Source organism: Macaca nemestrina, chromosome 11 (assembly GCF_043159975.1).
Source record: "Macaca nemestrina isolate mMacNem1 chromosome 11, mMacNem.hap1, whole genome shotgun sequence".
Taxonomy (NCBI): domain Eukaryota; kingdom Metazoa; phylum Chordata; class Mammalia; order Primates; family Cercopithecidae; genus Macaca; species Macaca nemestrina.
Genome location: NC_092135.1, coordinates 49688479 through 49701111, shown reverse-complemented (window position 1 = coordinate 49701111; position 12633 = coordinate 49688479). Strand labels below are relative to the sequence as shown.

The window sequence follows — 12633 nt, the reverse complement described above, 5'->3', positions numbered from 1 at the left end:
ACACACAAATGTGTAGATAACGTGATACCGAAAGAAAGGGCAGTATCAATTTTTCTGATAAGAGGAGTTTTCATAAAGTAGAGAAAATCAGTTCTAATCAGCACTGTCTCTGACTGGCCTGGCTGTTTGTGTTGGGAGCAAGAGAGTGGGAACCAGTCACTTAAACTCTGGTTTTCTGGTCTAGGTTTTCTCACCTAGAACACCAGGGTTCTGTGGAGCCTACAAATCTTGTAAACTTTATTTCTACATTTCAAATATTAAAACTTACATTGCTGTAAGACTGGTAGTACTTACAGTAGATAAGATCTATTCTAGTTTTAACATCCATCATTTTATATTATTTTTAGCAAAGCTAGTGTTTCATCTGCTGTGAGGTTTAGAAAGACTGCTTGTTAATTGAGCTCTAGTACTGCCAGAAAAATAGATATCACCACTTTCTGTTTTGAGTCAATGATAAAATTATTTGTTTCTGTAAGTTAAGAATAATTGAGAACTTTGCCAACAGCTCCTTGGAGTAGTAAATAATAAGGGTGTGTGCTCTGGTATCACTACAAATTGCTAATAGTAGTGTTTTTATAACCTGTATTTTGTGGTACTTTTTGACGGGACGTTTATGTCAGTTTGGCAGAAATTAATAAGGGAATTAATGAAGTTAAGTTCTAGAAAATTAGATGTGAATATTGTGAAAATATGAATAAATTATTTCTCTTCTGGTAAACAATGTGGCTTATCAATAGGGTCACTTTTCAGAATATCCACCATTTAATGCCAGATATTTGTTGGTTTTTTTTTTTTTTTTTTTTTTTTTTGAGACGGAGTCTTGCTCTGTCACCAGGCTGGAGTGCAGTGAAGTGATCTTGGCCCACTGCAACCTCTGCCTCCCGGGTTCAAGCGATTCTCCTGCCTCAGCCTCCCGAGTAGCTGGACTACAGGCGCGCGCCACCACGCCCAGCTAATTTTTGTATTTTTAGTAGAAATGGGGTTTCACCATGTTGGCCAGGATGGTCTCGATCTCTTGACCTCACGATCCGCCCGCCTCGGACTCCCAAAGTGCTAGGATTACAGGCATTAGCCACGGCAGGGTTTTTTTGGTTTTTTGTTTGTTTTTTTTTTTTTCTGTATAGGACGTATTTAAGTTAGATATGTCTTGGACGCTCTTGTTTTACCTTCAGTGGATTCAGAATACAATCTTATATTCTTTTCATAGAAACTCTTGGAAAGAATGTTTTGGGAGATTACAGAATTTGCCATCTGATGAAACTTAAACTAAGCAGTATCTCCTGTTTCTGAAACCCCCTGAGAACAGCTTTCTCAGTTAAAGCTCAGATTGAGTGCACAGTGAAAGCTCTTTGTATACTGTTCGAACTAGAAAAACCGGAGGTCACATTTCGATGAGACTGAGCTTTAGTAGAGTACAAACTTTATCCTAGATGCTGTCATTTAAATCATTTTATTGTATTTTATGTTTTAACAATCTTTTGAAATAGTTATTTCCCCTGAAAAGGGAAAACTGAGGCTCAAGTGGAATGATTTTTTTTTTTTCCCCAGGCCATACAACTGGTATATGCCAGAGTCAGGCAAGTTAAAACACTGAAGGAATGTGTTGCTGATTTTTGGTCTTTTTAAAGAAGAGATCAACATCATTTTTTCCTCCCTCCTCCTCCCCCCATTAACTTTTTTAGTTGCTAAACTCTAGGTTGTCTTTAGAACTTCGAAAAGTTGCCATTAGTAACTTTTTTTATAGAAGAGCTTGTGATCAGTGGTTTACTTGTTTTCAATAAACAAATATTTAAACACCTATTTAGTCCAGGAACTGTTCTAGGTGGTGGGAATAACAGACAAAACAGGCAAATTCCACTGCCTTTATGAAGCTTTCATGCAGTGTGGGGAGACAGGAAATTAACTCACTTTGTCTCTACAAGTAAAATAATAGTGGTTAACACTTGTGCAAGGTTCACACAGGTTGTTTGATTTAATCTTCACTTAGTTGATTTACTCTTCACAACAACCCTACTAGGTAGGTATTATTCCCCTTATTTTACAGGGGCAAGGAAACAGGTAACTTGCTTAAAGCACTATAGTTAAAAGTGATAGACCTGGATTTTAACTAAGATTATCTAGTGCCAGAATTATTTCTCCTACACACACCTCCCCTCCACCCCCCTGGATTTTAACCGAGATCTAGTGCCAGAGTCAGTTCTACACACACACACACACACACACACACACACACACGTTTGCCCACAACTTCATATAAGAAGGACTTTGTATAAGAAGGACTCAGATACAAAGAACTGACTCTGATGTGAACTATAAAAGAAGTTGTGGAATTTCCTCCTTAATGGCCTTGTATTGCTCTCTTGATTGGTTGCTAGAAAAGGAATTGTAAGTATCAATGGGTGCAGAAGAAGCTGCCTGTGCTTCAGGAACCTGATGCTGAGGAAGCCACCTCTGCCTTTGGCTTATTATTATTATTATAAGGGAGTTCAAATGTGTAGAGAAGAGTACATATGGAAGCTGAGTAGCCAAGGGGTAGACTTGCCTCTTAGCTTCTAATACACATTCTCCTCAGTTTATGATAGGATTATATCCTGGTAAACCCACTGTAAATTGAAAATACAGTAAGTAAAAAATGAGTTTAATATGCCAGACTTCCTGAAAATCATGGCTTCAGCCTAGCTTGCTTTATACATACTCAGAACATTTACATTAGTTTACAGTTTGGCAAAATCTAATTCAAAGCCTATTTTATAATAAAGGTTGAATATTTCATGTAATTTATTGAATACTGTACTGAAAGTGAAAAACAGAATCTTTACCTGGGTACTTGAAGTATGGTTTCTACTGAATGTGTATTGCTTTTACAATATCACAAGTCAGAGACCATTTGTAAACCCTTTTTGCATGCTCTGTGGAAGTGGAGCTGGGTCCTTTAAACGTTTTTCTTTTACCACTGGGCAAAATGTTAAGCTTTGTTGATAGGCTGTACTGGAGGGGCATTGCAGGAGGAAAGGGTGTTTGTATTTAGTTATAGTGTGCTTTCTTGACAGGCTCTGCTTGTAGCATGAACACCTTCTCCAAGGCCTGGCTCTTGTACTGCACAGTGGTCAGCAGCAACCAGCAGCGTCCCCTAGTACCTGTCTTAGTTGGTTTCATAATGGAAGGTCTCCAGTGAAATACCTCTCAATAAACAGTTTTTCCCAGCACCGAAGAGGGAGGATTTTTGGGCGGGTCCCACCTGCTGCTTCTCTGCCATTCAGTCAGCCAGTGTTAGGGAGTGGGAGGACCTTTATCTCAACCTTAGGGGTAGTGAGTGCTTCTTGTGTTTGTCATTCCCATAATCTTTTAGCCAATCTCTCATTACTCCAGTCCCCTGTAATATTTTTTTGATATTGAACTTTCCAAGTTCAAATTATTGTGTGATTTCTGCCTCCTGATTGGATCTCTAATTTTGCCATGTATAATCATTGCTTTTTTTTTTTTCCAGCAACCTCATAGTGCAAAAGAGAAGTTTGGTTATTACCCTGAAACTTCATTTGCCATTACTGAACTAGCAAATTTATTTTCAAACTTTCTTTTTATTGATAAGACTTTTAAGTTTTAAAAATTGAACTTTTAATACAAAATGACTTGATCAGATATCTCCCTCCTAACCTTTATATTTTCCAGATCTGATTTACTTATTCATGAAAAATATTAAGCTCATGCTTTATTCCAGGATCTGTTCTATGGACTGAGAGAACTTTAGTGAACTTGACAAATGGAATTTTTTGCTCTGAGAGACAAAGAATTGATAGGGCTTAGTGATAGTTCAGATATGAGGTAAGAATGATGAATTAGGATGACTCTCCATTTATTTTCCTTGGTGTTTTTGTGTTTTCCGATGTTGTATGATTCACAGAGATAGTAATTCTCTACAATAACAATTATTATGCTTAAGTTATTGACTGATGAGTTGGGGGGAGTACATATTAACTTTTAAAGACTGGCAATGAATGGAACTGGTAGACTGCCTCAGTGTGTCAAAAAGAAACGAAGGAGAAGGGAAACAAGCATTTTCATGACAAAACTTTAAGGTATTGATTGGTACGTTGAAGCCTAATTGATAATTCACAGTTCCATCAAAGCATTAGAACAGTGTGGTTGTTGTGGCTTATTTGAGTAAATACAGGAATGCTGTGACATAGTCTAAAATAAAAATCATACTAAGCAGTAAACTTCTGATGATTCGCATGCATCAAAGAGTTGGAATGGCTGAAAGTTTTATTACATTTGTCCATAATAACATTCTCATAGTAGGCATATTGGGATTCTATGGGGTCTTTATTTTGAAGTGCATTATAGCACTTTTTGGCTACAAATTTACATTTTGTATAGATGCTTTTCCTTCTTGCTAATGAAAGGAACAGGCTGTGGTGGTGAGAGTAAAGATGTTCAAAGAAAGTTCATCTAGTATTAAAAACTTTATGACTAATCTGACCCTATCATTGAGTTGACATGTTTGTCTTTGAGCCCATTGCAGAGTTTGATCTTAAGTTTATAGTTCTCATTGTGACCTACATGCTATGTCTTAGATTTAGGAAGCTATTAAAAATGGTCATTGGTGGCCGGGACACAGTAGATCGTGCCTGTAATCCCAGCACTTTGGGTGGCCGAGGCAGATGGATCACCTGAGGTCAGGAGTTCTAGACCAGCTTGGCCAACATGGCAAGACCCCCGTCTCTACTAAAAATACAAAAATTAGGCCAGGTACGGTAAACTTCTGATGATTCATGTACAGGTGGCTTACACCTGTAATCCCAGCACTTTGGGAGGCCAAGGCAGGTGGATCATGAGGTCAGGAGTTTGAGACCAGCCTGGCCAATATGGTGAAACCCCGTCTCTACTAAAAATGCAAAATTAGCTGGGCGTGGTGGTGTGTGCCTGTAGGCCCAGCTACTCGGGAGGCTGAGGCAGGAGAATCCCTTGAACCTGGGAGGCAGAGGTTGCAGTGAGCTGAGATCATGCCATTGCACTCTAGCCTAGGCAACAGGGCGAGACTCAGTCTCAAATAAATATATACAAAAAAATTAGCCGGGCATGGTGGCACCTTCCTGTAGTCCCAGCTGCTTGAGAGACTGAGGCAGGAGGAGAATTGTTTGAACCCAGGAGGTGGAGGTTTCATTGAGCCAAGATCACACCACTGCCCTCTAGCCTGGGCAACAGAGCGAGAGTGCGCCTCAAAAAAAAAAAAGGTCATTGGTGCTTTATTGTAAAAACACATACAAAAATAATTCAGATAGAGCTATGTCTTGGGAGAGAGCAACTAGAACTTGGCAATGAATGTCGTTTGTAGGTGTTTGGGTGGAATAAGGAGGTAAAGATCCTCTGAATCATGGATTCTTCATTGGAATGCCCTCCAGAGATCTCAGACTACATGTGGTTTTTTGGGATATTTTCCAGGTTCTGTTTATGTTTGATCGGAGTTTCTTTCTTCCTTTTTCAAGTATTTTAACCATTTGTTAAGAATATGGTATGTTCAAATATATTAGTTTGGTTTCCCTTGATTGACTTTAGAAATCTGCTTAGGTCTTAAGAGTTTGGGGGCATGGTTGCATATTTATGCATTTGTAAGTATATAGGAATTCATTGAGTTTGTAAAATTAAGCAGAAGAGTAAGGTCTGCAGTGTGGAGAAATGGCGTGAGCAAAATTAAATGATTGGAAAGTTTATGACACGTTCTAGAGACCGAGTAGAGCAGCTTTTCTAAATTCTAGGAGGTAGGTCAAGAAGAGTTAGGGGAAGATTTGGGCTAAGGCTTAGCTTTCTTTGTCACACTCATCCTTTTTCATCATGTTTATCTAACGATATTATCTCAGTTTACTTACTCACTTTCAGGTGCAGCCAGAAGGTTATGGGTCCTCCAAAGCTTCAGACCTTGGTTTCCCTCCTCTTGTTCATAGCCATTTTACCTTTCATCTTTCCTGTTCTACTGTAACAGTAACCTAACCTTTCACCTACTAGGACTTCCAGCCATTTCTAACTTTGTAGGGCAGGACTGGATTTCTTTCCCTGCCCAAATTCCACAGCTAGCCGCTTCATTTCTTTCTTACCACCGGCTCCGACGCGCTTTTCTCTATTAACATTTTCCACCATGCCAGACATGTGGATTCTGTCTATTTATTTATTGGAGACAGGGTCTCACCTGTCGCCCAGGCTGAAGTGCAGTGACACAATCTCGGCTCACTGCAACCTCCGCCTCCCAAGTTCAACTGATTCTCATGCCTCAGCCTCCCAAGTAGCTGGGACCACAAGTGTGTGCCACCACACCCAGCTAATTTTTGTATTTTTAGTAGAGACGGGGTTTTGCCATGTTGGCCAAGCTGGTCTTGGACTCCTGACCTCAAGTGATCCACCCACCTCAGCCTCCCAAAGTGCTGGGATTACAGGTGTGAGCCACCGCACCTGGCCGAGACATGTGGATTCCTACCCTATATCATCTACTATACCTTCTCTCTCCAGTGTGCTTTCTTTATTTCTAGGCACTGTTAAAGAAAGATTTGAAGCAGTTTAAATCCTAATCCACCACAGGATAGGTTATCTAATTTCAGCTTATTGATTCTCTAGTTCATTCCATACAGTGGGTGTAAAAGATGATGCATCTTGAAACAGTTAACCTTTTCCTTTCCTCAGTAGGCAACTAACTTGTGTTATAAGATGAAATTCTGGAATGAGTAATTTCTGCCATCTGCTTTATCTTAGGCTTGTCTCTGTGTTGTTGCACATGGTTTTGTTCAGAGCAGTTTTACCTTGGTGATCATGTTCAGCTAGTGGCCAGGTATGATAAAGAATCTTACCTCTGCCTCCTGGGTTCAAGCGATTCTTCTGCCTCAGCCTTCCAAGTAGCTGGGACTATAGGCACGCGCCACCAGGCCTGGCTCATTTTTTTGTATTTTTAGTGGAGATGGGGTTTCACCACCTTGGCCAGGGTGGTCTTGTACTCCTGACCTTGTGGTCCACCTGCCTCGGCCTCCCAGAGTGCTGGGATTACAGGTGTGAGCCACCACGCCCAGCCTAAGAGTCTCTTTTTTTTTTCTTTTAGTAGTTTTCGCCAAGCTAGTTTTTCCTAACAGAACTGTTAGAAAGCACCAGGTTTGGAATTAGGACGTAATAACCAAGTCCTAGGGACATGGCTGAAGTAAGGAGACCACTTTAAAAAATACCTGTACTAAAGCCAGATGAGGTTTTACTTTAAAGCTCTCATTTTAGGAGGCTATATAGTTTTTTCACTGTATGTCCTACTGTTATTCAGTGTATCCTTTGAAACTCCTTTTAGAAGTTCTTTGGAAACAAAATTTTAAATAATTCTTCATATTTCACTTAACAACAAAAAGATAGCACTCATTTTAGATACCTTTTAACTTATGACCAAGATGATATCAGGTGGCTCGTCTCCCACTTTAAAGTCAAGTTCATCTTCAGAGTTTAAAAGATTTGCCACCATTAGGTGACAGTATTCAAAATGGTGTACCTCAGGCTCTGAAAGCAGTTATGAAAGAAGCGTAGCAAACTATTTTGAAAAAATGGTAACGTGGTTGGAATAAGGGTTTAACCTTAACTGATTAAGGACCTTGTAAGAAACTAAGAGAGTACTGTTTTTTACTTCATGGTCTCTGTGTACCTTATTTATACATATATACATTTTTTACTCATTCTTTATTGTTATATATTATAGATTCTTGCCTATATTTTTGTTTCCTTTTGGACTTTTCCTGCTAATTTTGTACTATTTTTAGGGTACCATTTCTTTTATTTGTCGGAGTAATTGTATTTTCTTCCTGAGTGTTGACAAGCCCATCTAAATTCTGGCCTGTAGCTAATACATTGGGGGAATGGAGAGGAGGCGGGGTGGGATATATTCCTGGAACTTAAAAATAAGCTGACATTTTGGCCGGGCGCGGTGGCTCAAGCCTGTAATCCCAGCACTTTGGGAGGCCGAGACGGGCGGATCACGAGGTCAGGAGATCGAGACCATCCCGGCTAACACAGTGAAACCCCGTCTCTACTAAAAAATACAAAAAACTAGCCAGGCGAGGTGGTGGACGCCTGTAGTCCCAGCTACTCGGGAGGCTGAGGCGGGAGAATGGCGTAAACCCTGGAGGCAGAGCTTGCAGTGAGCTGAGATCTGGCCACTGCACTCCAGCCTAGGCGACAGAGCGAGACTCCGTCTCAAAAAAAAAAAAAAAAAAAAAATCTGACATTTTGAGAATGCTATGGTTAAAAATCAGTATTCACCTGGGAAGCTAAAAACTTTTACCCAAGTCAGAGATCAGAGTATAGCTTGATAATGAATTCTAGTTGTATTAAAAATGTTTATGAGTGCTTGTATTAATAAAACTGTAGAGGAGTTATGTCATCAGAAAGGGAATGCTTAATTTTGGGACATAGAAAAATGGAGTTAGGCAGAATTGCCATGCTATTTAAAAACTTTGTAGGTGCAAAGGTACCTTTTCTCAACAACTCGATTACCTTGCCCTCATGCAGGTGTGGCCTTGCTCTAAAGATGAATTCAGGCCAGGTACAGGGGCTCACACCTGTAATCCTAGCACTTTTTGAGGCTGGGGTGGGAGGATCGCTTGAGCCCAGGAGTCTGAGACAGGCCTGGGCAACATAGGGACACCCTATCTCTACAAAAGAAACAAAATATCCAGGCGTGGTGGTGCACACCTGTGATCCCAGCTACTCAGGAGGCTGAGGTGGGTGGATCGCTTGAGCCCGGGAGGTTGAGGCAACAGTGAGCCATGATTGTGATACTGCAATCCAGCCTGGACAACAAGAGTGAGACCTTGTTTAAAAAAAAAAAAAAAAAAAAAAAAGGATTCACATCAGTCATTGCAGCCTGTAACACTCCTTGGGTTGGGATTCCATGCTCCCCAAGTAATCATCTGATTTTAATTCAGCCACCATGTAACATTTCCTCAGGGATAGACTGCACTTGTCTCTCATTTTTAAACATTTGGTCTTATTGTATGTTACTCATTCACTGTTCTTATTTATGTCTTAGTCATTTCCATGAATTGCCCTCTCTGAGTCCTGTCTATTCTGGGATAGTAGCAGAATTGTTTGTGGATCTGGGAGACTAAGGGCCATAGACGGAGTTTCACTCTTGTTGCCCAGGCTGGAGTGTAATGGCATGATCTTGGCTTAGTGCAACCCCCGCCTCCTGGGTTCAAGCGATTCTCCTGCCTCCGCCTCCCAAGTAGCTGGGATTATAGGTATGTGCCACCACGCCCCGCTAATTTTGTATTTTTAGTAGAGATGGAGTTTCACCATGTTGGTCATGTTGGTTGTGAACTCCTGACCTCAGATGATCCACCCGACACCTCAGCCTCCCAAAGTGCTGGGATTACAGGCGTGAGCCACCAATCCGGCCTGGGCCCTAGGTCTTTAAAATGATTCTTAATAACTCACAAAAGGGACAGGTGGTCATGTCATTTAAGGACCCTAGTGGATTGTATTAACATGTTTTATTTAATTGATCTTCCTATTTTTGTATAATAGCAGGTGCCTATAGATCATTAGGAATTTCCTCTGGTAAGTGGCAACTATTTGGAAAACATCTACCATTTGAATTATAAAGATCTTACCCTGAGGTGTTATAATCCTCAACATTTATTACTTATAGAATGAATATTAATTCAACATTTATTGAGTACCTTCTTTATGCCAGGAATAGTTGTTGTCACTAGAAATGTAAAGATGATTAATATGTATTCTATATGGTTGAAGATGCCTTCTTAAACTGAGATTAGTGCACATGTAAATAATTAGGATAAGTGGTAGATTAGAGGTAGTGTGGGAAAGCAGGAGAAATTGATTCTACATGGAAAGCTAGACTTTAAAGGATTGGTCTAATTCCCTAAATGGATAATTAGGATAATTCCAGCATTTGGTGATACCACGAGTAGCTGTAGAGAAATGTTTGCTGTGAAGATATGTGCAGCTTATGTAGGGAGAATGACTTGAACTTTAGTTTATAGATGCCCTTCAACTTATGATGTAGTTATGTGTCAGTAAACTTGTTGTAAGTTGAAAGTAACTGAAGTCAAAACACATTTATTACATCTAACCTACTGAACATCATAGCTTAGCCTAGCCTGCCTTAAATATGCTCAGCACACTGACGTTAGCCTCCAGTTGGGCAAAACCGTCTGATAGCACAGTATATACTATTATGCAGTACTGGTTGTTTACCCTTGTTATTGCATGGCTGACTGGGAGCTGCAGCTCGCTGCTACTGCCCAGTGTCTTGAGAGTGTCGTACTGGATATCACTAGCCTTGGAAAAGATCAAAATTCAAAATTTGAAGTACAGTTTCTAGTAAATTTTTATCTTTTCCTGGGCTGGTAAAACAGGTTAAGAACTCTCTCCTCTTCAGTGCTAGGCACTGCTATGTGCTATTTTAATTGTTAAACAACCCTGAGTGATAGGTAGTATTTCCCCTATCTTACAATGAAGAAACTTAAGGTCAGAGAAATAATAAAAGTCATTTGCTCAAGGTCTTATAATACCATTAATATTTCCTTCAATTATCTGTTTCTATGTAGTAACCCACTCTAATTTTATGACTTAAAGCAATGATTTATTATTTTTCATGTTTCTTATGAGTCGGCTGAGCTCAGCTAGGAAGTTCTACCTTGGGGAGTCTCCTTTGGTTGCAGTCAGATAGCAGCTAAAATTAGAATACTCTGTAGGTTCAACCAGGCTGCATAGCCAAGATGGCTTCTTTACTTGTCTGTCATCTCAACTAGAATGGCTGGAAGAGATAGGGACTGACTGGTCATCCCTTTCAACAGGGTCTCACCACATGATCAACTTGGGCTTACTCATTAAAAGGCACAGCAGTCTTGGACTTGCTATATGGTATCTGACTTACCGCAGGAGGACTTGTCCAAGACGGCCAGGCAGCAACTGCAATGTTTCTGATGATTTAGGCTCAGAAATCATGCCTGGTCATTTCTGTTGCATCTGTGGGTTAAAAGTAAGTCACAGGGCCAGCCCAGATTCAAGAGGAGGCGGCTACATAATGGCATGACTATCCAGAGGCCATCTTGGACACTAGTTTCTTCCACATGCTGTGCTCGTCTTTGCGGATTGCTTTCAGACGGCCTGGAAATAGATGGGTCTTACAAGGGCCTGGCTGAAATGTGAAGAGGGTGCAAGAAAACATCTGGGGAACGTGAATGTTTGAAAGAAGACCCAAGGAAGAGGAGTCATTGAAAAAAAATGAATGACTAGAGACAGGAAGAAAACTTGGAGAAAGTGGTGCCACAGAAGCCAAACGGGGGGAGGGAGTCACTGCCACCATAGCCATAGGTTCTTAGATTTGTTTTTCATGTTACAGTGGCCCTGTGGTTTTAAGGTACTCATAAATTACAATTACCCATTTAAAAAATGGTCCTTTTTTCCTTCCCACTCATTCCACTCCACATACACGTACCCAGTTGATGCCTGAATTTCCTGTTAGAACCTCATTGACGTAATCCATTGTGAAACATTTAAACTTTAAGTCATTTGTAGATCGTTGTGATTATATTTGGTTTACTTTACTGAGAGTAGGCTTGCCTAGGAGTAGAGGAAATGTAGTGCTGTGACTTCCTAGAGAGGAGGTTGGAAAGATGAGAGTTGTCTCTAGAATAATGGCAATGGGGAAGGTGAGTATAATGGCACACTTCTGGTGGTCTTGCTAGGATGTTCTTTTGACTTCCAAGAAAGTATAAAGTGCCATGCACTGAATTATGCCATAGATAGAAGGGTGAAATACGGAATTTATTTTTGTCTATAATCGAATTAATCTTTTTTCTCCTTTTTTGAAGAAAAAATCACTGGTGTTTTCTCTATTTCAGAGCACAAAGTTATCATTGTTGGGCTGGATAATGCAGGGAAAACTACCATTCTTTACCAATTGTAAGTATTAACTGTCTTAAAAATTATTTTATTTCTAGTTACTTTTTTGGCCTGGGTGATATTCAATCAATGAATACAGTAAGAAATTACATGAAACCTAAGTTACCCTGTAAGAAAGCAGGTTGACTATAAACCTGGAGCCAAATCTCAGCAATACTTTGTAGAAAGCAAAAAATTTGTATGATATTGAGCATATAGTTGGCATTGAGTTGTCCGCTTGTTTTGTACTAAAACTCTTTTGTTTGTAGAAAGTAGAAAAATATGGCCGGGTGCAGTGGCTCATGCCTTTATCCCAACACTTCGGGTGGCAGAGGTGGGAGGATTGCTTAAAGCCAGGACTTTGAGAAACTGCTTGGGCCACGTAGTGGTATGCCATCTCTTTATAAGATATATATATATACACATATATTTTAAAATTAGCTGGATGTAGTGGTGCACACCTGTAGTTCCAGCTACTCAGGAGACTGAGGTGGGAAGATTGCTTGATCCTATTGAGGAGGTCAAGGCTGCAGTGAACCTCATGCCACTGATTATGTATGATCATGCCACTGCACTCTGGCCTGGGTAACATTTAAAAAAAGAAAGTAGAAAAATATTTGTTTTTATAGTTTCCTGGAATGATCCTAGTATATGCCAGATAGCCTAAGACCTAGTTCTAGCCCTGTTTAAACCCTCACTCATGTTGTA

General features: G+C 40.1%; 1 protein-coding gene across 2 annotated transcripts in view; it reads left to right on the top strand.

The window, feature by feature from the left end:
* LOC105492664 (ARF like GTPase 5A) overlaps window positions 1-12633 on the top strand; it is a 34749-nt gene that overhangs the window by 1475 nt on the left and 20641 nt on the right. For both annotated transcript variants that reach the window (XR_011609774.1, XM_011759905.3), the window contains exon 2: window positions 11886-11946. Coding sequence is in view for 1 of the 2 variants with exons in the window: in XM_011759905.3 (XP_011758207.1) it covers window positions 11886-11946 (61 nt within the window). In the remaining variant the exon portion in view is untranslated. The remainder of the gene's footprint in view (window positions 1-11885; window positions 11947-12633) is intronic.